This window comes from Labrus bergylta, chromosome 15 (genome assembly GCF_963930695.1).
Source record: "Labrus bergylta chromosome 15, fLabBer1.1, whole genome shotgun sequence".
NCBI classification, from domain to species: domain Eukaryota; kingdom Metazoa; phylum Chordata; class Actinopteri; order Labriformes; family Labridae; genus Labrus; species Labrus bergylta.
In genome coordinates, this window is record NC_089209.1 from 15261933 (window position 1) to 15288990 (window position 27058).

The following is a 27058-nucleotide window of genomic DNA, read 5'->3' on the forward strand; positions in this document are numbered from 1 at the left end:
ATGGCAACCAGCTGTTTGGCAATTCCTATGATGGAGGAGGTGGAGTGAAGAAGTGTTGGCCTGCAGGTATGCACTCCCAGACTCCCAGACAAATAAACACACACATCTGGGCATCTCTATGTTGTCTAACAAGGTTGAGGCTGAAATGTGAGTAAGAATGCTGAACAGTGAACATTACTTATTCAGCACATTTAACCAAAGCCCCTCACCCACTTCCTCTTTCCCTGATAAAACCCCTCCAGACAAAGACACCCCCTGCTTCACCTCTGTAATGTAAGTGTCTGTTTTTGTGCCTCAACTCCTTGATTCATTTCTGTTTGGCTGTTTGTGTCCAACGCCTGGAGGGTTAATCATGAGGTAGGGGGTGTTTGAGCCTTAGGTTACATGAAGGGTCATGTGTGTTCGACTGTCTTCACATGATGAAAGCCTGTCTGTATTGCCTGTAATTGGATCCCAAGGGAGAGAGATGTTGAGATTCTCTCCACATAGGGATAGATCCACACAGTGTGAAGAACATATAGTGCAGCTGAAAGACAGGTAGATAGTGTAATTTCCCTTAAGATAACTGACTGATTTGAGGAGAATCAGCCTCTTCACTCATCTGTTTATTTGGATGGTTGTCTGCTTATATGTTTGCATGTTCTGGTCGCAGACTGAGAGCAAGGTCAGTAAGGTGGTCAAAAATCAGTAAGGTGGTCAGAGAAGTTTCTAGATTAAGCAGGATTGTAAAACAAACATGATCGACAATCCAGGGACAAGCGATTTTTATCTTTGATGCTTGGTTAAATATCTTTTTGTGTTGTATTAGAGAGCCGCGATAAAATAATCCACAATCAGAGTTCAGTTTAGTTGCGTCAATATCAACTTTATTCAAGAGTTTAAGATGTAAAAAGGAAACCACTCTGCTTTGTAGGACAAAGTAGGAGTAATTTTTTAACAATTTGTTGCAAGATGAGTAGAAAAATACTTCAGAACTGTCTTGAAAAATTATGTGATGTACTTCCACGCTCCAAACAAGAGTGTATAGAATAAATAGATAAAAGTTGCTCTTGCTTTTGCGCAACCATTTCCCCAATTTTTCGCCCCACACTTGATAAAAGGAAAAATGAGAATGCATTTTTAGGACCTCAAACCTCTGATGGAGGAGAATCTGTTTGATTGCGGTGAGAATGCCACGTCATTTGAATTTAAAAATGAAAATATTTCTTTTGTGTTATGACTGATTACAGTGCATTCCCTGTAACTTACCTGTTATTGCAATATTTCTCACAGAAATCTATTGCAGCTTGGCAGCTAATTATTTAGTGCTGAACAAGTGTAGGAAATCCCAGGGGTAAGGAGGACACAATGCATAGGCTGCAAAAATTCATCTCTCACCCGCTTGCTGAGACATGCTGCTGTGTTGATGATAGTAACACATTTGCACCTACAAAACACGTGTCTCACCAACACGCATAAACAGATGTCAGTGTGGTGGTGATAGATGTTCACAGCTTAGCTGCAAATTTTCACAACTTACATCATCTGTCTCTTACATATTGTGCCTCACAAAAAATGAATGTGATTGATTTTTCATTAATTTAGTTCATCAGATACACTCATGATGAAACTCTAGTTATAAAGGATGAAACACAATATGTTGTGCTGCTGCTGTTTTACAACCCTCGTACTGTTACAGCGCTGTATTTTCATAAATGAAAGTAGCTTAATAACTGTTAATGCGCTAACTGCTCCACACAGTTCAGTTTAAACTGCAACCTCAACTTGTTTTTCACTTCACATCCTCCTTCATTTTTTCACTTTTTCTTTAAGACTGGCTCTGTCTGGCTCTTTGTCTCCTTCCCTACTTCTGTCTCGGTCGCCCTGCGTCTTTATCCTCATGTTACCTTTTTAGGGTGCAGACAGACAGGACCATTTCTCCATAGCAACAAAGCCCTCATTTCATTGGTTTGAAGTGGGACACATGTCTTTTGCTTTGTTGTTTATTTTACTGATCAAAAGACAATAAGAAGTGGATATAGGTCATGCTGTGACGGGATAAGCTCTTAATGGGCTGCTATTTATATTTCAAATAAGGGATCAAACAAGAATAAATCTTAAAAATTGTATGCAGTTTTAACTTGTTTATCTCCTGTTAACATATTCCTGTTGTTGTTTGTACACATGTTATGGTGGCATAATGCTAATAGCCCTTTAATTATCTGTCTCTACATAATTCACTAGAACCAGATGGCGCAAAGGAGAATGATCTGAACTCACCCCCTGCAGATAGACAGATCCCCCCCCATGTTGGCTAAATAGACTTGCCCTGCCTTAAGCTTACACACACACACACACACACACACACACACACACACACAGTCAGCTGTCCACTGCATGCTGTATTTAGGTATGAGATCATATACAGCTGACCAATCTCGTTCCTCTTGGTAAACAAAGAAAGAGCCAATCACAAGAAAGAAAACAAACGTCAAAAACAAGAAGCCTGCACACAAGCAGACATATGGCTATTGTGACCTAAGTAAATAGTGCTATTAATTCTAAATCCATGCTGTTAATCCTTTGGGTGGTAGCAGTGGTATTGTCTACACAGTATTTAAAACAGAAGTGTTTACTGTCTGATAACCAGGCATGTATTGTGTTGAAGGCCTGAGAGCTGATGAAACAAAATGCATTAAAAACACAACATCTACAAGAGGCTTTGAATGCATCCATGCTGGATATTATCAACTCCCGGTCTGCTCTAAGGATTGCAGCTGACTGAATTAACAGTAATGAGCACTAATTGTGTATATAATAATGTTTGACATCTTTTATAGGAGAAATTTTATTATTTATGCATATCCATATAATAACCCAACTAAAGAGGTTTGGTCATGTGTTCTTTCCTGAAAATGTATAAATGATTCAGGATCATTATGTTTAATTCATTACTTAAAACTAAATAGTAAATTATTTAACTGTGGTAGAAGGTAACTAAGTCAATTAATTACATTTTATGTAGTTTTGAGGTTCTTATACATCAATCAGTTCATCAATCTTTATTTGCATAGTGCCAATTCACAAACAAATGTTATCTTAAGACACTTGACAAAAAGAGCAGGCCTAGACTGCACTCTTTATTCTATTATTTACAGAGATCACATTTATCCAACATTAGTAAAACACTCAGCAACATTAAGCAAAGTAGCCGTAGTAAGGGACCAAACGTTCATTTTAACAGGCAGAAAACCTTGAGAAGAACCACACGAGTATTTTCAAATTACACTGTTTTATATTTCATCTACACACAGATCCAAACAAACAAAAATGTAGCATTCACTCTGTCATAGGGATCATTTTTCTGCGTAACAAACTATAGCGACTTTAACTGGTAGAGTTAGAGATTATGTGAGTAATGCTTGCCTACTTCTAAATAAGGAAGAATTGCAATGAAGAGCTCTTACTTTTAATGGAGTGTTTTGCCTTGCTGTGCTGGTGAGTTTACACAGGTTAGAATTTACATTCTTGTCTACACAGTGAGTATTCTCCTCTTGAGTCCTAACACTCTTCCATCGACGTCGGTAGAGAAATAGAGTTATAGAGACTTTAAACTCAATCCTACTGAGTTTGCTTCAGACCGCTTCACTGAGTCAATCCAAACTCACTCAGGGAAGTAAAGCAAAGTTTGTAACAAAGTAGATGTGTTGTACACGTCTACATCCTTTTATGCTTGGAGAGCAAGAGTTGTAACATTTATGTCTGGAGAGCTGGAAAATTGAATGGGCTCAGTGTAGTGAAATTAAAGACATTTCCCACGAGATGCACGGCATGTTTTCACACACACACACACACACACACACACACACACACACACACACGCAGGATGTGTAAATGGAGCATGTGCAAGTGTATCATATAGTATTTATAAAGGTTTTTCCATGGTATTAAGGTTGAAGTAGCAGAATAAAATATTCAGTGGGAGTCCAAAACACATAATCAAGGTGGAAATGCACAGTGTTGAAACTTCTCCTGTCCTTCTTTATCAAAGCACTTATTTTGTTTCTACTACTGTTCCTGTCACACTAGATTGTTGCAGGTTTGTTAAAAAAAACAGTTGTTGGGGAGAGTCCTCCTTACCCATCATGCAGCAGGTCTAGTGTGCAGTATAAACACACATCAGTGATCTGTGTCATGAAGTAGACAGAAAGATGCCTTCTCCCCTTCTTCTCCTTTTCTCTGTCGTCTCTGGGCGATGAGTGATGCTGTATGGCTGTATTGCCTGTCATGTGAATGAATGAGCAGGCCACAACAGCGTGACATGCCGCCCCAGCATTTGTCTCATGCAGCAGTGAAGATGAGATGGGATCTATCACCCAGATGAAGGAAACCAAATGGGGAGAGGGGGGCAGGGGGGGGGGGGGGCTGTTAGTGTTCCGCTATCGCTCATCTCTCTCTCTTCACCGCCCGGGTCATGTATGGTGTCTAAAAGCTGTCTTTTATAGTCTCAATCTGTTCCCCATTTTCTCTCTCTCCTGTCTCTAAAGTATTGGCGTGGTGGGTCCTCCACAAGGGAGAAAGGGGAAACAGAAGACGAAGAGAGTAAGGGGGGTGGAGGAGAACATAGGATCAAGAGAGAGGCAAAATGAAGAGGGGGATGGGAAGATATAACATTTACAGTAAGGTCTGCTCGGCTATTTCACGGGACTAGATATGATGGATCGCTTTGACAGACTTCGATCTTCATTACAGATGATAAAAATAGCACCTCCTCTCTTTTTGCTAGTCTCTTTTCATTTCATACAGCTATTCCTGTCCCTTTTTTTCTGCCTAACAACTGTCTCCACTCACATCGCTGTTGATGTTCTGTGATAGCATGACCAACAGCAACTCGAGGACACTGCTGGTGTGAGATGTGCTGGTGTGCAGCCAGCTGACTGAACCCCGGCACGCTGGCCATCGTGGGGAGGAGGGGAAGCTCCCGTCTTTAACCATTCTCCTCACATTCACCTTGCAGTCCCAATTATTCAAGGCAGCGTGCACGAGCGCTCCCTGCCAGCCAGCCAGCCAGCCATCAAGCCCCAGCTGTGAAAAGTGGGTCATGGAATTTAAAGGCACACGCCGTCTCTCGCTGGCAACGCTTTGGCTTTCAGTTCCTCGCAACACAGCAGCAGAAGCAACATTTGTGTGTGTGTGTGAGTATGAGCAATTCTGTCTCCCTGCAGTGAAATCCACAAGGCTGTATGAGAATGTGTGTCAGTGAATCAGAAGACCTTCATTATCACATTCTCTGCGGGAATAAAAGCTGTGGCACATTCACAGTGTCTCTCTCCCTACTGTAAACTGGCCTATATTCTTCCACATGACATGCCCTTTAGAATTAAAAGTATATGATATGTGCTTTTGCAGTGATGCAGTTCATTAGTATGCTTTGACAGACCATGCATGCAACTCTTACGTCTCACTGTTTGTAATCTTTCTCAGAGCCCTCAGTGAAGCCTCTTAAATACCACTCTTAAATTTGTCTCAGACATCACTGAACACTTTCTACCTAGCAACAGCGTACAGTAGGCTGGTAGGGTAGTCCATATGGGGCTGGACATGTTGCAGAGAAAGGCTACTCATGCGCACTTTGAGCAATAATGTCATACCCTGATGAGCACTTTAAAGAATCAGACAGCGCACACGACTGTCCTACTAAACTACACGGCCTCACTGTATGGCACTGAGATGGAGCACATTGGAAACCACAATGCTCAGATCTGCCCCTGGTGCAAAAACACACACACGTGAAGGCACACACACACACACACACACACACACACACACACACACACACACACACACACACACACACACACACACACACACACACACACACACACACACACACACACACAAAAATCTCAATACATCTGAATACAAATGACCACCTTTAACCATCTATATAGGCACTAACCAGGAGTATTTTTGACTATTTGAAATATACATTTTTTTCTCTTGAGATTATACTGGAAGATTATTAATGCTTTCATATCTGTCCTTTTAAGTATGATTAGCTTAGCATAAATACTTAAAAACAAATTGTTGTTTTTTGTAGAAATATACATGTTGTGATTAGTTTTCTTGTTCCATTGTCAACACAAGGATTAACTCCTCTCTCTTCTCTCCTTTAAATGCCGTAATCTTAGTTTAGCATAAAGTTTTAAATTAAAAAATCATCTAACCTGTAATAAGTGAACTTGTTCCCATAGAGAATTTAACAGGAGGATTAATACAACTCTCACATCTGCCTCTTTAAGCACTGAAAAAAATAGGATAACAAGTTTTTTTTTTTTTTTTCAATTTAATTGAGCTTGTTTTGTCAAAAGTTAAACTGGATGATTACTTCTGTAAACTTTGCTTAGCATAAAGGCAGGAAGAAGATGATAATACACATGTTTTTTTTCTGTATTTCATTAGTAAGAAGAAGAACTTGTAACTATTGAGCTTGTAAGCCTGCAGTTTTCCCTGTTTATGCTTTGCTGAGCTGTCTGGCTGCCGGCTGATTTAATTTCCAATATAAAAATGTGAGTGTTTTTTAATGTAACTCTAAGAAAGAAAGCAAGTAATGAATTTACCAGAAGTAACATAACAGAGCTCTAGATACACTGAAGAGGCACAAGATACACACGTAAGACTTATGTTCAAACGGTAGAGTCCTCCATTTTTATTATCAGCAAAAAACAAACCACACACCACACTACATTTTAAAAACAAGAATGCTTATTGTGGATGTACAGAAAAAAATCTGCTGAAATAACGTAACATTTTAGTCTTAATAATAGTTATAATAATAAAAGGTATAAAAAGGAAAGTGTTTTATTTCTTGAAATAAAAATTATTGGGCCAACAAAATGTTCCCCTCTACATGCGATTTTAAAAATACATGCAAACTTAAAGCTTTCTAGTATGGACACTTTTAAAATACTTTCCACATAAAATCCCCCAAATTATAAAATATCAGCCTATTGCTCCTGAACTGTTTCTTTACAGAAAAAAAATCTTATGGCGCACCTCAACACGATTCCTGGATACATCACAGTTGCCTTTAATGGCTGCCCCGTTTAACATTTCCTTTCACTACATCAATCAGGATCTTTTTTTGTATATCAAATCATCCCCTGCAAGCGGAGTGTGATGACATCTATCCAGCTTGTTTCAAACTGAGGAAAGGGAACGCAAAGACGATTCTGCTTTAGACTGTATGCGCCCATTCTATACAGGCGTACACGTCCAGCAGACACATTTCTCTGGCATCACTCGACAGTGAACATGTGTTTCATACAACCGAAACCTGGAAAGAACATCAAAAACAGCACCATTTTTTAAATATGTCCTGGATTCTCTCCAACGTGACTGTCACGTTGTTTTAACACAAAAAAAGTTCTATAAAGTCAGACATGTTAGCTTAGTCAAAAAAAAAAGGATTATTTAATTTTTTGCTTGATTATAAGTCATAATATCTATTCTCTTTTACAGTGTTTTTTTCTCTGTTGGTAGCATGCAAGACGGGTGCTTTGCAAGTGTTACGTTAAAATCAAACATTGCCCTGCTTTTGTCTTTGGCAGCTGAAGGTTTAAATCACATGGCAGGTTTAGGACTGCTCCATTTCGGTCAGCTCACAAGTGACTGCTCAGAAATGAAACTGAACCCAACCCAGTAACGAGTCATGATTGTACCAGAGCTTACAAGTTGGTTTTTAATTGTGTTGGTGCACGAAGGTAATTAACAACAATAAATAACTTAATTCACCTCTTAAACCTCCCGGGATTATGCAATTACAACATATTTTCTGCAACCTGGAAAAGTCTTCAACATTTTGTATACTCTGATGTCTCACCAAATGAACAAACAATCTCTGTGGAAAGGCTGTGTCACTCTAATGCCTCCTTGACGTATGACGTTTAGGATGTAATACTCCCAGTTTTGGCACACCTCATCCATACAGGACTTGACAGGTTTAAGAGTCCAAGTTTTCCTCATACATATTTGCCATTGGGTTGTCAGTAGGTTCAGTGCTGAAATAAAGGTGACCTGATCCTGAATGTCCTTTAAAGGCAACAACAACCACTGTAGAGAGGTGAGTTAGCAGAGTAAAGTGTCCCAGAGGGGGTGGGAAGGGGGTGGGGACAACAAAGTTTGGGCTTTGTGCTTAAACCTAAATGATTAACTGATATGTAATCTGATGAGGGAGAGTTATGTATAACCACGGTGTAACAGAAAAAGTGAAAGGCTGTCAATCATACAGGTTTTGTAGCCTCTTGCAGAGAACTGCAACACCCATCATGCCTTGCTGCGGTGAAAAGTGTTCTAGAACAGTGGGTAAAAAAAGCAAAACTGTCACTATGTTAAGTCTTGTTTGCAAAACCGTCCCCACTATTCCCAGAGTTTTACACATCACAAAAAAGGACATAGCTGATGTATTAACGCCTTGTGTTAAAAACAAAACAAAACTACAGCCCTCCCAAACATTTGAAAGCAGAGTGAGGATGAGCAGGGTTGACTTTTAAAGTAGCACAAAAACTTGAAGACCACATTTCAATCACATGAACAATAAATGGCAACACACAGTACATTTTGTAAAAAGAAGTAACAGCAAAATACCTCGGTAAAAAAAAAAAAAAGAAAGACCATGAAGCATTGTGTTTACATAGTGCTATAACTAGTTTCACACCTACCGCAGTACAAACAGTTTATGACCACCTCCCTTTTTGAGATTTGTTTTTGTCGAAGTCTGTATGGCTGTTGCGATCACAGCGTTTGCTTGTAACATGGCTCAATAATGTGAAATAAGTTGGCGTCGGTGTTAAAGCACAAGTTGCAGTTCTGTCTGGCACGTTCCAGGGTTTTACTTTTTATTGTGGCTGAATGCTTTTGAACCGTGTTGGCTTCGTTTGTCAAGTACCTTCAAACAGTCAAATATTATTACATACCTTGATATTCTATATGTGATTGTAAAATGGATGAAAAGTGCTAAATGCATGGAGTTATGTTTGCAGGTTGCAGAATAGTTACTAATGCTGTAATGTTTATATAAGTTATTCTTCATGATGAGAGTCCATGTCAAGTGGGTTAAGTAGGTGTAGCTGAGATGACATAGTGGTTGGTTGATGGTGGGCATTACAGCCATTATAGGCCCTTCTTAGATGGTGCACTGAGTTTTCTCATTCCCCTTATCCTGCCCAGCAAGTCACGGACAAAGTCCTGCAAACAAAAAGGAAAACATTAGAAAAACAGTTTCTCTCACATTCTAAAAAAACAAGAACACTAAGTAAAGAAAATATTAGCTTTGGGGGGAATTTCACAGATATTGTGACACTACCTGTCAAATTGATATAATTAAATACTTGATAATAAAACCGATAACTCATTAAGGAAACATGAACAAAGTGAACACACATCTCGTGTTTTAAGGAAAAGGTTGTACTGAGGTGCACCACTACGATGGAGAATATTCAGAAAGATAATCCCACTCATTATAGCAGGGGTGACACTGCGCATGACCTAATTACTGATGGCTCCCCCTCCTCTGTCTTCCTCTGTATCCCTCTCCTCCTTCTTATACTCTGCTATGTCTTTCTCCATCTTTACATACACCCCTCTGTATCCATCTCCTCCTCTCTCTTTGTAATAGTTTCCTCATTTCCTTCCTTCAATGCCTTCTATTTTCCCAGTGTATTTTTTGTTGTTGTTGCTAACAGTGATCTCATTCCTTCTTTCATCTACCCTACCTTTTTTCACAATTGTCTTTTCTCTCTATCCTTTCTGTCTTTCACTTTTTATCCCCCAGCTGATGCCTCCTTTGTGGGATTGTGTTTAAAATGGCATCTGTGCTGCTCCATTCTCAGGGGATTACAACGCATTAGTGTGTGTGTGTGTGTACGAGTGTGTGTAGGTGTGACAAGTATCAGCGCCTGTCAACCTGGCTGGATACTACAGTGGCTTTGGATACCATGCAGTGACCTTGTAGTGGTTTTCACATTGACCTCATGCCACACACACACACACACACACACACACACACACACACACACACACACACACACACACACACACACACACACACACACACACACACACACACACACACACACACACACACACACACACACACACACACACACAGAGACCCACACACAGATGACAGATGGGGAGTCTAGGCTGGCCGAGATCACCGTATGTAGAGCTAATGTGATTGGTCCATTGTTCTTTTAATCACCAAAATAGCTTAACCCTACCTTACCCGAACCTGGATGCTTCACACTCTATGCACACATGCAAACCATAAACAAATCTCTTAACTAGTTAACAAGTTTAACATGGTTGTGAACAGTTATATCGAGAGCATACTGCTAACATGCTGTTGTATTAAGGTCAGAGTTACATTTGAAAGAGAAATCCATGTATATGAGTGTCACCAGACTTGAATTAACCACAAACATACACATGTAGGACACTGACACTTCAACATACAGCTCTCAATACACTTACTGTACAGATTGAACAGCGCTCATGTGAACATCAATAATAACTCCTGTCTACACCCAAGAGCTGCTAGTTTATTGATATTGAGCGTTTTATTGTATATACAAGACAGACACAAAAGGACACTCACCTCTGTTGGTTTGTAGCAGTCTGTTAATGATTCCTGTAAAAAAATAAATAGAGATTAGATTAGAAAATACAACAATTCACTACATTAAAAAAGAGAAGTGTTATTTTAGTCACTGATATGCTACAGAAAATTTAAATTTGGATATCCTGAGATCTGTTTTGTTGTTGGTTAGTGTGTGGCTGGAGTTTTTTTTACTGTCTAAATGTTGACAACAAAGTGGTGTCATTTCAAGATACTTTCAGTCCGTTGTAAAAGTGGGTTGTGTCAATCATCATTACTTAGTAACGGGCTTTGGTATGTGTCTGATCCAACCCACATTCTTTAGAGTTTTAGCTTCTACCCTCTGGTTGAAGATGTAGGGCACACACTAGCATGGTACACTTCCTTTGCCCTGACATGTTTGGAAGAGGTAAGCTTTGTAACGGCACGGTTGGTTAAGCAACGTGGACATGACATATAGCCTTATCGATGCAACACTTCCTCTCATCAATCTTTTATGGGACTTTATTAGGCCCTTCTTTATATCTGCCCAAATCCCTCAAGATTAGGAGATACAGTAATGTACAATATGCTCAGGTGTTTTGTGTGATATAAATATTAGTTTTTTGTGTATATTGAAATGTTTGCTTGTGTTTTTTGTTTGTTGATGGGTCACGTATGTCCTGAAAATCCTTAAAGGAGAAAAATTCGGAACAAATTTTCTTATGAGGAAATTAAAGTACCTATATATTATATTCATGTATCATGTTACCAGAATCAAACAAAAACAATTCTTTCAATTCACTGACATTAAAAATCCTACACAAACACTACCAGTCACACGTGTATGTTTACCTGCAGTTTGCTGGCTCTTTCGTCATCACTGTTGACTTCCAACAGGTCGTCTATGTCGATCTCTACCTCTGGCATCTCTTCCTCCTGAAAAGCAGAAAAACACTAGATCAATTAGCTGCCAAAAGAGATGCACGCCAAGGAAACAATAGCATGCAAACCAGCAAAGAAAAGAGGAGGTAAACAGGAAATTGAAATGGGATACCAAAGAACAGTGTTGGTCTGATGTTTGCTACACCCCTTTCCTTTTTTTTCCAGACACAAACACATCATGAAAACCAACCCTAACTACTTTCTCTTTGTTTCACCCCCCTCATATTAACTCTTAGCACATATCCAAGTCTGTATTAAATACACTATTTTCACATCTCTGGACCAAACAGCCTGAACATACGCTGTATTTGCATATTAGAAGCAAACATCATATGGAAATGTCATTGTGCTACTCGGCACTGCCAGGGCAGGGCTGTTTAGTGGTTTGTTGGGTAGAGGCTGTGTTCTGCTCCCCACCACTTCAAAAGGTCCCGTTTTCCCCTGCTCCAATTTCTTCCACCACAAGGCCTGTGCAAAAGAGGTATAAAGAAGGGAGGATCAACCTTTCCATCCCAGCTATGATGTTAATTCTAATTTCTTCCTGAAGGGACCTAAAGCCATAAAAACCATGTGACATACAGGCACAGCTTCTATATCCAGTTCACAAGCATCAGTGAGTGTGCTATAACATGATTTCTTTACCCATACCAACATCTGTGAGTATGCACGTCAATGCACCTAACCTTTAGCATAACTCAGTATTCCCTTGACTTGTGCCAATACTTCAGTCTAGTTATCAGAATAACGATCAGTAAGAAAAAAAACGTTGCAACATCTCCATTGAACTCTGCTGCTTTTTGATAAAAGTCCATATCAGAATTGATATACAATACAGACTTTAATAAGCTTTAATTCAACTGGGAACAAGTCTTTCCTCTATGTAGTGGGAAGTTAGGGTGTAGATTGGGGTTGTCAGTGTTCATGGATCAAATGGACTTCTATGCAGAAGACCACAGTTTGTGTACCACTGCAGACCTGCAACTGCTGTATGTTTGGCTTAAAGGTGTCTAGTCATTGTAATCTTCTCTCAACTACCTTTTTATCATCTTCCATCGTTCAGCCATGTTCAGCCTCCTCTTGAATACTTTTGCAGATTTTGTGATTCCACTTAACCCAGGGACAACAGATGGACATTAGCTAGTAAGCTAAATCTTGTACAAAGCATCTCTTCTCTTCTGAGACTAATGGGGTTTTTTGTACACTGTCCCTGATTCAAATAAAATAAACTTAGAATCAACACCCTGTTCTCCAGCATTCAGAAACTTCAGCTCATTGTTTTCATATTTGGGTATTGTATCACAAAAGTCTTGAGATATTCTCATGCTCTTTATGAGTAACAATAGTTTTCTGTTGATATAACAAAAAGCCATAGAGACACATAAAAGATACAATAACTCTCAAGGAGAACATTACACAAGCTAAAGAGATGATTGGTACATCCCTTCACCAAGATTGCTCAAACATAAAAACTGCTGCCACTTTTAAACTTTGCAGTGTGTGTGTGTGTATATCTCATACTTTTGCCTGGAGCTTGCGCTGGTATTAAACACAGAAATATGGAGGATGCAAGGATGATTTGATTGTAGCTCTCAGCATTAAAGCTCAGCATGATTTCATTTATGAGTTGGTGGGTTGATGTGCACAGAATTGAATTAGCTGAAAATTACAACTTGAAATTACAAAAGCAAGTGTAGTACATCAGGTCGTCTGTGTTTCACAGTGTTTGTACAGATGAATTACTTTATTTCTTTAGTGAAACTGGATATTTTCACATTAATCCTTAATTCCGAGGATACATTTACAGAACTGTGTGTTCTTAAAATATTTAAATACCGCCTTGGTAGCGGTAGTTTACATGTCTAAAATTTTACTTGACTTTAGTGAGACTCATATCGGGCTTGCACATATCTCATTTGCATTTGTTCACACACACACACTTACACACAAGGCTAACCCACACTCATCCTTATTCCTGAGCCGGTAAGAGGCCTTTACACAGCCGGCATTTTAAGCACCTCAGTCTCACTACAAACAAGACCCTCCTCCGAACTTCTTCACTGAAATCTCTCTCTCTCCCTCGCTGCGTCTTAGCGAGGGGGTCTCGCTCTGAAATCCCTCCTCGTTAAAGAAACAGGAAAAGAGAGGAGGAGAAATTAGGGGAATGTTTTACTGACTGACAAAGGGTGGTAGAAATGATGTACTGTATGTGCTGCTGCTATTTCCAATGTTCACATTTGCAGGTATTGTGTTTAATTTGTGGTTCAAAGCCAAACAAATCTAAAATTAACATCTGTTCTGCCTTATAAAGTGACAATTAAAAAATGTTAAATATCAAATGAACTACTTTCCAAATAGATAAGGAATTTTTGGATTGTCGAGCTTGAATTTTCTACACAACTTCTGGTTTTATAAAAAAAGCTGTTGAAAATAGTAATAAGCCAAAAAAATACCCCAAAATTAAGATTTTAGAATATTAATGTAAAAGCTTGTGACGCATTTGTGATTTTTGTACTTACTCCTCTTAAAGGCAGTAGATGTTCTTAAAAGCACCCATCATTAGGGTTGCTGATAAGTAAAACTAAGGACAGTGCAGCTAAATCATTTCTTCAGGTCCCAAAAGGTTGACAGGCACCTTGAGCCAAATGACCGGATGACACCCATTAGATACAAAACCAGCATTTCTAGAATGAAAGTCAGTTATTGTGTGCGTGCGTGCGTGCGTCTCTTCCCTTGTCAGCAAGCACTCCTTCACCCTCTGTCACTGTGATTGCTGATGACTAGGGCAAGCAAGGCCTGTGTGTGAAGCATGACTGCAGGCAATTGCCAGCGATGTGCAAATCAACACACACACACTCTCGCACACGCACAGAAACCACTTTTGCCACCATCAATCTCCTGCAGAGAAATGCTCACTACAGTGCTTAGGCTCTCTGTTGAGCTTGATAGAAAGAACCTGAGTGTGTTGAAAACACTGCATGCAATGACAAGAATGGAAACACTCGTCCACACACTTAACATGCAGATAAACACCGACTGTCGTTTTGTTCGGCTGGTGATTTAGAGCCTAAAATAGTTGAGGTCACACCCAGTAGCCCGAGGGAAAATAACCTTCCATCTTGCCAGCAGTGGAAGGGTGACAAAATGACAGCGAGCAATGTCAGGAGACAAAAATGGACATGCAAGATTCACACATACACTGGAACACACATTCAAAAATGATGCCAAAGCAAGGTCAGATTTTTTTTTCACGGTAGTGGTTACAGCTGAAGATTAAAACAGTCATGTAACTCATACAACTCTGATTGTTAGAATACATATTTTATGGCAGATGCGAGGTACTCTTTAACTAAGAGTTACAACAAGAGATGTTTACTTTGTTTACTTTGATATGTCTCCAAGCAGCACGAAACACAACCACGAACTACTGGACAGAAATAAAGAACAACCTGACAGAAAACATGTGCACAAGAGCCTCTTGTCTTTTGAGTTTGTATGAAATTGACACGACTAAAAAAGAGTGGGGGGGGGACTGTTTTGTGACGTTATGAGATTAAAGAAGGGCCAAAACGGGACACAAGAAGCACAAGTGTATTATTTCCAGTGTGTATACAGTGTTAAACAATAAGACATTTTGTGTGTCTGTATGTGCTGGATAAGACTAAAAGCAGCAAATGAGGGCAAAGTCGTATGCTGGATGTAGAGATAACAGCAGGGGGGGAAATACAGTTTTGTGGATCTCATGTGTAGCTGATCAGAGAGACAACAAGGAGCAGTGTTTGTTGTAATGAAATCAACTTTGAGTCTTTCTCTGGGCTAGTGAGTAAACAAGGAATTTGAGAAAGAGACACAGAGCAACACCGACAGCCGGCGTGTTATCCGTGTGCGGAGAAAGTGTGTGCATGCGGGTGTCAGACTTGTTTTCACTGAAAGCTGAGCAGCTGGCAGCGTTTTCAGTCTGGTTCGTCTGCGTAGAGGTGAATCAAAGCTAACGTAAGCAGCCCGACCCTGTGACTCACCACAATCCATTCACCTCCATTCACACTCTATTCAAACAATACATCAACTTGTCCTTCTGACAGGAAATCACTTCACGCGGCCAAGTGATTCATGATTGATCCTATTCATGGGCTTAATATATGAACTAGAACTACCAGTTGTATGGAACAGCAGCTAAGATTTCCTGAAGAGATAATTGCTCAAGCTTTTTCTACTGCCAGTCATGGAAAGATAATTATATTATGTATGCTTTTAAAGTTTCAGTGTAGCCTATTTATGCCATGCCCACAATCTACAAATAAAGAGCCAATGATACATCACTATGAATGGCAAGCTAAAGTGGCTTTTTTCAAAAATAGAAGCAGGCAGAAAGCTGCAAGTTCAGCTTATTCTTAGGAATGAGAGTGTAGTTTGTTATGTTTGAATGCAAAAAAATTGCAATTTCAACCGATTAAAAATGTATTAAATCGCAATGAATTATTTAAATGTTACTGTTTATCGTGATTAAAAATGTTAATTGTTTGACAGCCTGCAAGTATTTGATTATTTAAATGAAATGGCTCAATGCTTTTAATAAAGGAAATACAAAAGAAACCTGATATTTCTTAGTGCCATTTGAATTTCCAATGAAGTGAACACTACAACTTAACATAGCATTATACAACATACCCATAGCCAGTGTGGTCTGAAGATAACACTGTAATAGTAGCTCACACAGCAAGCAGTAAACATGCTAGTTAATTGGCATGCTATGCTGTCAATGTGGATTTTCTACTCCTTACAGTAATGTAACCTTCAAAAACTTAACTTTTTGTTAAATAGAGCTGGCTAGGGTTGAAAGCTAGAAATTTATACAGGTACGGGTCGTTACTGTTGCCAAAAGTTTTGTTTGGACAATCATGGCAGCTGTCAGGTGAAGAAGAGAACACTGCTTTCTTTCATTTAGTGTGCAGACACACAGACAGAGACGGTGTGCTTATGTCCCTGATTTTCACAGAGCACAGGAACATCCAGTCTCTGCTTGTATTGTCATATTGAAGGTAAGTGTCTTGGTAACACAGCATGTGGCTGAAATGACAGATCCTCACTTAACTTAGATAATATGGAGCACACACACACACACACACACACACACACACACACACACACACACACACACACACACACACACACACACACACACACACACACACACACACACACACACACACACACACACACACACAACTTATCCAGTATAAGATCATTTAGCCACAGTTATTTTATCACAGCTCTGAATGCAAGTGATAACAATTACAGGGAAAACATAAAAAAAAATGAAAATAAATGCGACTGGCAAGGAAAGTGAAATGTAATAGTAAGGAGATGTTTGAAATGTTGAGATAATATTGTAAAGTAGAAAAAGTCATTAAAAAATAATGCAAACGGCTAAAGGAACAAAAGGGAGCGCAAAGAGAATATGAAATTTTGAAAGTTTGTTAATTTACACACCACGCAGAGATAAGAGGTGAAAAACACCATGAAGGAGAAGTGAAAAGAAATGATGAGAAGTATGTATAAGAGTCATAATTAGAAGGAGAAGAAAATGAGATGCGGGGAGATGGGGAGCGCAGAGATAAGTGGGTCACCGTGATGATGAAGCAGAGGAGAAAGGAGGAGGAGGATTGCGCAACACAGTCAAACCTCACAGCTCAGCTTTCTTCCTCTCTCGCTACACTGCCATGCTGTGTCACATCAAAGCCAGGAGGAGCTCAAGGTGGGATGAATTTATCTTTTGAGACCGGGTGAGATGAGGGATGGGAACGTGAGCACTGCACACTAGTTTGAGGGTTGGGACAAGTAAGATAGCTGAGAGGCCTATAGGATGTTGATGATAAAACAGCTGGAGAGAGCTCGTCAGGCGTCCCATGCAGGTTTTCCACATCTCAAAAAGAAAATGTGAAGCAAATAACTTGGAGCAGCAACAAAAGAAGATGCTGTGTTAGAAAGAAGTGTTTCTACAGCTCTTTTCTCCTCCCCCCCCCCTCCTCCTTCGGCAATGCAGTTTGCTGAAACCATGCAGCACAGATGATGTGACTTCCCTATATGAAGTTAGCTGCTGCATGCAGCAAAGGTTCTTTCCCACGCTGATTCAGCTGTACTCTAGAGGACACCATATATATCAGAGCGGAGAACCGGTAGAAAACTAAGGCTGGGAGGAGGAATAAATCCTCAAAGGAGAATTTCAGCCAAAAATAACTGTGTTGCTGAATCTAATTGTGATGATAAGGTCTTCATTATTCATTCACTCCTTAATGCTGTGCTTGATTTGCTTCTTACGGGCTGTAGTAGCCCTTGTTTATTTTCCCACACAACTTGATAAGCTCATGGGTCAGCTAGGTGTTTAGATCCATTGCAGGGAAAATACGCCCCAAAAACTGCCCCACAATATCTGATTGTGGTTGTAAGTTTGGATCCTAGACAATGAAAACTTGGTTTTTTGAATTTTGTGCAGTTGAAAAGAAGACATGACTCCTTTTAGCTCTGACCTGAATGTTAACTTATGGACATCAACAACCATCGGCAGCGGTTTAAACTGGCAGAGGAATGCAAACAGCCATACTTGAGCAATCACAGATAAGGTCGTCTTCATGTGGTATCTCTGTTGCCCAAACATGTGGTCACATTGTGAAGAGGCGACTATTATCTTTGGCTAGCCATCGGCATTTCATTAGCAGCTACTGATAGGTTCCAGTGCTTTGCATCGACATGCCTGCAATTAAATATACCCACCAACTGATTTCATCACACTTGTTATTAACTGCTTAAAGAAAAAACAATTAAAATTCACAGTATTGAGGGGGAAAAAGGAGATTCTATGCAACTTTATTATAGCTTTACTGCAGACTTTACAGACCTGGTAAGCAGCTTGATATATATTACACAAGAAGCTTTCTTACTGGCAACTTATATCCACCTCCATACATTCTTAAAGTTACGAGTATAGAATTAATGTACACATGCAGTTATATATTATGTCTATACAAGGTCAAACTCGTTAAAGTCCTGATTTAAAGGACTCTGCATTGGTTTGAATTCATCCATTAAGATGCCAGCATCTGTGACTCTTCTAGTGACTTTGTTTCACAGATTTGTGGTCTGGCAGAGCATGACTATTTGAAGTGTATTTATCAGGCATGCAGTCCTTCCCTGAGGCTAATATATTGACAGCTGGGGCACATTTGGACCTTTGCTCTCTGCGCCAACCACAGCTTCAAGCCAAAATGGACTTAAAACGTCAATAGAATCAGGGTCAAAAGACGTCAGCCGGTCCAGTCAATGGATTTATTTAAAGTCAGCTGTGCTTAAAAAAAAAAAAAACGTTTTATAGTGAAGAGATAGGAGCAGTAATGTTGTAAATATAAACCAATTTAGCACTTAAAATAAGTTATTTTCTACAAATATAAGATACTTATTGGATCCTTTGCTACCAAATGCACACAGTCATTAAGCAAATGTAAAGACACACACATAAAATACACACCCGGTCAACTTTGAAAGTCAAAACAATAATCTTCCTTCTCTCCAACTTTGGCTTTCTGCTTGCTTCTCCCTTCTTCCGCCCTCTTACAGGCACGTGTGAACGACAGCAGTGTTTTGCATTTGCTCACAGTGCCAACCAACCACAGAGAGTGAATCAGCGTTAGTACACAAGCCAGTTTATAAACTGTGTGTGCCTGCTGACAATGAAACCCAGTGATTAACTGGATCAACTTGGGAAGGGAGGAGACGTCAGAGGAAGACAAGAAAGTCAGTGTGCGAGCGTGAAAAGTCAACATCTCTTCCTTTTCATGCACGGCAGCAGCAGCTTTCTATTTTTACAGTCTTACCGTTTCCCGTGTTCTTTCTCTTTTCATTTGCGGACAACATCCTTCAATTCAAAACTAATAGAAAAAACGATACGGCTGAACAAAGATCCAAAATTCAAAATGCTGGTCTGAGTTAACGAACATTTGACTGTGATCTCAAGGTCACTTATTTGCAAGACTTAAGATTCATTTGAATAACCCACAGAAACTCTCTTCTTGATATTTTGTTTTTCTTATATTCATCCATCCATTCATTCTTATATTTAACAGAAAAAAAACTCCATGACAGCTTTATAGGATCACAGCTAAGCCCATAAGCACAACAAACAATACAGGGCTGATAAAATAGGAAAACCATAAAAGACACAGAGTGACTAACATAAATAAGTTAAATGAAAACGTGCCTTCATTTCAACATTTAAATCCAACATGATCAGTGTGTGTTCTTTTTTCCAGGGAGATCGTCACATACTAATAGGATTTTTTTTTTCCATGTTGAGTAATGATTAATTTCCATACTAAGTACGGCAGCATGCATCCTTCTTGGCAAGGTTATCACATTACCGGCGCAGCTATTAAACCTCTTCGTATGCTTGGAAGGTGTATGTGATTAAAGGAGCGCACCACAAGACATTCGACTGCTAATCTGCATGTATGTAAAAGCCACAGGGATGATGGCGGAACAAAAATCTCAAAGGAATATTGCGAGAGAGGAAGAAGCAGACGAGGATGAAACACAGGTCGCTGCGTGGTTGTCCCGTCGGGTCAAGAGAGGGAGTTGAAAAAGAGCGTAGAGAATGACGGCAGGATGAGACGTTTGAAGAGGTGACAGAAAGGGGAACAAACACATTTTGACCTCTGCTCTCTCTCTTTTGCTTCTAAGATATCCGACACCTTTCTGCAGCACCTTTCTGTTTATGACAGTTTCAACAGCTGGAGGCTCTCTGCCCGCTAAAAAGGATCCGATCCTTTCAACACGTTTGATTAGTTTAGCAGCAGATGAATGTGTCAACACAAGCTTGGACACGGACGGCAAACAAGTGTTTATTTTGGGTCTGTGAAGTTCGAATGGAGGAGAGTTTGGATGCCGGCCTTTCCGAATGCAGAAAACAAACACGACAATGACCTTCCCCGACAGATCCATAAACACATCAGGGTCGCCCATTAAAACAAACACCACATTGGCTGGCTACGTCTCCCGATGGCTGCATCTATCTGCCTGGCTCAGATCAATAAATTAATAAAACTCATTGTGGACTGAAGCTTATTATGTGTGTATTTTCTTCCTCTTTTTTCAGTATCACTCCCAATCTGCTCTGCCACGTCTCCCCCTTCTCTTTAATATTAAACATTTGGATTTTTTTGATTTTTATGCACATTGGTTTGTTTCAGAAGCGTCTAGAGTTACAAAATAAAAATGATAATAATCAGTAAGAGGTGAGACGTGCTAAAGTAATCTCTGAGTTGACTCAAATGCATCCACTGTCAGAAATGATCAATGACATTTTAAATGATGAGGATGTACTCCACAAATGCCTGAAGCACAGTATCAACAGTGTATCCGGTAACATTCGCTCACCGTGTGTCAATATGCGTGTGTGCTTATCCCGCATGCTACTCCTAAAACTATTGAATGTTGCTAATGACTTGGCTTGAGTTGCACTGTTTACTCCTCCTCTGCTGCTCTGCGAGGTTCACATGATACATTCCCAGCAAGAACACTATGAAAGGCAAGTAAAGGTTGAATGTTGTCGACAAGGTCACAGGAAACAGGCATGGGGGGAGGGGGGGTAGTTAATAATGGGATTAAGATGTTCGTGTTTTGTCTACCTAGAGTAGAAGCAAGTGCGGATTTTAGAGCGAGTGGTCAGCGACAAACCCTGGATTCTGAAATGCTTGTCATTCACACGGATACACAAAAACGGCTGTGATTCAGCCCTCCGACACACAACTTGAGGGAAACGAGGTCCCCTTTCCCGAGTTGTTGTGATGGTTATTTAGAAAGAAAGGGAACAGAGGACTTTAGAGTTGATATTATCTGTGAGAGGATCTCCTCGATCTCTTGCTCCATTTGGTCCAATGTGCACCAGGAACTTTGTGTCTGCTTTTGTGTCTTTGTGGGTGTGTGTGTGTGTGTCTACATGTGGAGGACTCATGCTCATCCATATGAAAAAAAAAACTCATGAATGCTGGCCACCCAAAATCTGCCATCAAGCAGTGACCTATCATCAACCCAAAAAGAAAAATATGCAGGACCTTTTTTCACTCCCCTTCAAACCCAAAGACAAACAGTACACACACACACACAGATACACACACACATGGCCCGAGGGCAGAGCGCTGCATGTCTGCAGTGTCTGTGCTTGTGCACATGAATACGCTTCATTGAGTGGGGCTCTATTGACGGCCAGCCATGAAAAAGTAGGGCAATACATTCTGCTGCATGCACCCCAACAACACACACACACACACACAATTGCAGAGTCTGCAGACCAACAACAGATTCACTACTCCATCAGTATCTTCTGCTCTGTTACTCTCAAATACGCAGAAAAGAAGCCTTTTCCCAGCAGCCTCCATTGATTGTGTTTGAGGTGCTCTCAGACAAACACAATCATCACTGTGCTGCCACATTCTGACTTTTTAAACACCCACACTTGAACTCTACATTAATCCAATATAGTCTGGTTAAGACCCCCATTGTGGGCTACCTAATGATTATAGGTCATGAAACTTTATATATATTGTATTGATTATTAGCATCATAAATGATCTTTTCAGGATACGTTTTCTGTGGTGAAATAAAGCTTATTGCTTGAGCAATAAGATTTCTTCCAATAACGATCCCAGTATCAGAAATGTTGCCAAATCTGCCAAAAATGGGATGTTTCACCAAGTCATCATGTCAATAATCAGATGCACTAATGTATATGCCCCCCCCCAAAAAAAAGGTATTTGTTTATACTTTATACTATACTATATTTGCAGAACATTTGCTAGACTTGTTTGTTGGTGCTTGGGTTGTGTATTAAGCCAGGTCATACAACAATGATAACTAAATTGTATGGTTAGTGCCATAGCCTATCACTTTGAAATGATATAAACACTTTATTTTCTTTTTTCTACAATTCTACAATTCACTTAGCAGATGCTTTTATCCAAAGCGACATACATCAGAGAGTAAGTACAACACAAGCAAGGATCTAGAAAAAAAAAGGGAACAATGTCAGTTCGAGCAAACGATCAGCTTTGAGTCCGATTGGACACACAGGTGCTGACAGGCATTGCACAGAGGCAAAGCACAACATTGACGGCAGTTCTTGAGAGCTCTAATCAGTATAGAAACAATCTTTTTTGCACTAGTAGACTAGACCAATAGGCCTAACACAACCTGTGCTGGATCTAAAATATAACAATCTCTTGTCAATGCCAAATGCAATGAAGCCTGGGTTTTTTTTTGGTCCCAGCTTCTTAAACATGTTTGCTGCTTTTATTTGTTTCATGTGATAATGAACCAATTGTTTTGGGGATTTGCTTTGATTTTGGGGCAGTACACAGAATATGATGGTATCTACTTGAGCTTTAGGACAGTCACACAGGCTTTTTGCAATCGTTTCTTACATTTATTAGACCTATGGAACAATCAATTAACAAAAAATAACACCGGATTAATAAAATCAAAATAATCTCCTGTAATCAATGTATTTATTGATTTACTGCCACTGATTTACCACGACATAGCCAATGAGGATTAGTTTAGTGTAAAGAAGTTTACGAGAGAAACACTACAACACCTGAGCAATGACTTTGTCAGACATCAACATAGAAGAAAATGACTAGGAGAGAATAAGATGGTGTAGTCAAGGCCTTTGCTGTAATAAGGTGTGTGCAGGGAGCACCTTGGTTTCACACCTTCTCTCTATTAAAGCATCCCCCCTCTCTCTCCTTTCTTCACTCTCCTCTCTGTTGCTTTGAGTGGTGAAATGAAGTGAGGCAACAGATCCCATGAGAACAGAATGAAATCCATCTCTGACAGAACTCACCTTCTGTTATCCTGTCACCCAGAGACTTCGAGAAAAGATAGAGGGTAAAAGAAAATTTAAACTGACCACAACAAAATAATTCAACATAATACATAAAGAAAGATTTCAGTCAGAAAACTCACATTTGCATTGTTTGAAAGATTTATTGCAGCAGCAGAACAAAGTTTAAGTTTGGCATCTAGGCTCCGACCTTGTCACTCCTCGAAAATTTATTTTACATGCAGAAATTGAGGAGGAGTGATGATGACATAATATCTGACACCCCAGTCGGAGCCAGGTGGATGCTGGGGTGGTGCAACACTGGTGTTATCAGTAAAAGAGCAGAGGGAGAGAAAATATATCTTGCAGTTTAAGTTAGACCTCACCATTGAGAGGATGTGTGTGATTGGAGATTGTGAAAGTTACGCATGTCAGTGTGTTAACAGTGTGACGTCGTCTCATTAAGATATCACTAATAAATATTGTGATATCTTTGTAAATAGACCTAAGCGTCTTGTTTGTCTCAAGGTTAGAGGAATGTCTACATTTCCAGGAAAAAGGCTTTGCTGAGAGTAACAATACCACTCGTGTCTATATAAAATACATATTTTGACTCCGTGTGAGTAAGTTATATTGCCTTACGTCTAACGATCTCCTCTCTTGTGTGTCTGTAATTGAAATCAAAATCCAATTTCTTTGAATTAACCCCTTTCAACACGCTATTACAATACATCAGCTCACCCCTACACAAACCCACTGCGTGATGTCCTCTAGTATCAGGTTTTCCTATGAAACTGATACAGAGGCTGACCTTTAAGCCAGCCTGCCACAGCCAAATCAGCAGTCTCTTCCTCTCCCTATAACACACAAACACACACACCAAAACATATACACACCTGTGTCAGGGAGGTGTTAACAAACATGAAGAGTGTGTAACTTCCTGTTCACAGTCGTGTGTCATCGCCAGCACAGCAGTTTAGAGTGCAACCTGCTCAAACACTTGCCATGGTGTATCTATTCATGGATGATCGGATAGATGCACGGATGGAAGTAAGCCTTAACAATGCACCAAAGTGACAACATGTCAAAATAATGATGCACTGGCTTTATTATGCGTCGCTGTCTGAAAGCCTGCTTGCATAGCTCTCTACCAGCAGTCAACACTGTGTGCTTATTCCCCTAGACGGCATGATATCAGACATACCCCGGGATCATCATGTTATATTATCCCATTTGCTGTGTGAAAGATGTGAGGAGGTGTGATGCTGAACACAAGAGCGATAAGACTTTTTCCATGCAGTAATGCAATGATGGAATAAGAAACGGCTGCATCCTGTGGTTTGATTTTTTTTTTAAGAAGCCGTACACACATTTGCATTGAACAAATCACAAGTTGAAGGAGAAAGGGAAACACTGCATGACCAAAGCGTGACTCCAATATATATCATTATTGGCCCGGTGCACTCCAACCTTTCATCCACACATCAAACAACAGTCAATTTGCGTGGGCGGGGGGGGGGGAAGCATCACACAACTTGTAGATCAAGCACACCTGCTGACGGTGAACTGACACACAGCCAAGAGCTCAGCCGGCTTTGAAATGTAAACCCAGTCCACACTCAGGCAGGCTATGCTGCCTTTTATTCAACTTGAGTGAGAAATGAGGACTACACAATGGGATGAAGGTTGCAAACAAGTTGACAGCCAAAATACTGTCGTAGCTTATGGCTGCAAAAGAGATTCACTTTGCAAAATGTTTCAGAGGCTAGAGCTGTTTGGAGCTACAGGGACTGATAATGTCTACCCGAACATGAAGGTCTAGTCAATTTGCCTACAGTATGGGGAGAAAAAGATTTGCATTGCAATGCACTGTCAGCAGAGAGAAAAAGATGAGATGGAAAACCATGCTTTGATGTTGACATTCAGAGTCCTGCTGTGATTTGTGCAGGTGTTTCCCCCTTCTGCACATGCGCACAACCGGCCATCAACCTTAGAAACAGCAGAGACTCAGCGTAGCCTAAGGCATAGAAAATATAACCTACACACACAACAACGGATACCTGCCAGCGCTAACATTTACGCAACCTTATGAAACCCTCGGTGCTTTCTTTCTGACAGGTTCACGTGTGCCTGAATACTCACACCACCTGCTACATCCCTGATTGGTTGGGCAAGGTGGCAGACATACTGTATGTCTCTGGTGTGTGTGTGTGTGTGTGTGTGTGTGTGTGTGTGTGTGTGTGTGTGTGTGTGTGTGTGTGTGTGTGTGCATAGGCCAACAGCATATGAGTGGTTGTGCAGACCCTCTTTTGCAAGGAAGGGGGTCAGAGCCAGAGGAGGTGATTGGCTGGTGAGGAGAGTCACAGCATCAGCACATCCTTAACCCACTGCCCTTCTTTCCTTTGCTCCCCCTAGTGCAACCCCATCCCCCCTCTTAGCTCGATATGGCAGCATACTGTGTGGCAGCAGACACACACACACACACACACACACACACACACACACACACACACACACACACACACACACACACACACACACACACACACACACACACACACACACACACACATCACCTATGGTATATCTCTCTGTATCTGCAATCCCTCTCTCTCTCTTTTTTTTTTCCACACACACTGCACGCAACCCCTCCGGTGTTCAACCCTTTTAAATGTTAAAGAATGCGACTTGTGAACGTGAGAGTGCAGAATAATCGGGCAGTCAATATTGTCTGGCGACAGATCCTCCTAAGGTGAAAGGGTTAGAAGGGTCAGAAATTAGCCACAGACACGCGAGAGGAATTAATTCACTGGGGAACTTGTCCCCTTCTTTTGCATCAGAGAAACACTAGCGTGACTACTTATTGTTGAAAAACACTTGCGAAATCCAGTTGCAGCAATACATTAATACACGTACAGTAAAGTGATTGCAGTCTCCCAAAGAACGGAAAAACGCGATCGGTGCGTAAAAAGGCGCAACCGTGCGGTTTCTCTCGCAGTGATTTAGATGAAGCAGCCATCCACCTCTCTCTTTCTCTCTCTCTCTCTGCTCCTGAACGACAGACGTGATTAAAAGGGAAGACAGCACGGCACGTCAAAGAGTGAACACAACAGTCCAACAAACAGCCACGTAATTACACGAGACAGCTTTTGTGTCGCTTCAACATCCCTGCACTATCCTCGCCTAGACAGAAACGAGCAGAGAGGACAAAGAGACTACACAAACCTGAAGGGACAGACTGTTTGGTGGATTATGGGCTTTGGTTGGCACATGAAAGATGATTGTTGAAATCCTTAACATTGTAACAGAATCTAAAGAGGACCACTGTTTGCCCTTCATTCGGCTTCACTTGCCGTCGTCTCGCTCCGTGTCCACTCACCTCACAGTCGTACAACTCGCTGAGCTGCTCGATGATCCACTCCTCCAGCACGAGTCTTTTCCGCAGCTCTTTCCTGTCGTACTTGACCGTCACTTTGCCCTGTCTCTTTTGCACCGGGTCGTCCCCGGTGATGGGACCGGTTCCCACGCAGGCTACGCCGTTCGCAGGTTGGAAGAAGACCCGGCTTCCGGCGGTGGGCAGCGGGGCGCTGGTCTCGGTACTTGCGGCCGACATTGCGGGATGTGGAGGCTGC

The 27058-nt window shown here is 40.6% G+C and overlaps 1 protein-coding gene across 1 annotated transcript; it reads right to left on the reverse strand.

Moving 5' to 3' along the window:
- Positions 1-7536: 7536 nt before the first annotated feature.
- Positions 7537-27039, reverse strand: ppp1r14c (protein phosphatase 1, regulatory (inhibitor) subunit 14C). The gene is made up of 4 exons (XM_020638877.3): positions 26806-27039; positions 11471-11554; positions 10637-10669; positions 7537-9225 (listed from the first exon to the last, which is right to left on the reverse strand). Exons 1-4 carry the CDS (start codon positions 27037-27039, stop codon positions 9151-9153), a joined length of 426 nt encoding a protein of 141 aa, XP_020494533.1. The 3' UTR covers positions 7537-9150.
- Positions 27040-27058: the final 19 nt, after the last annotated feature.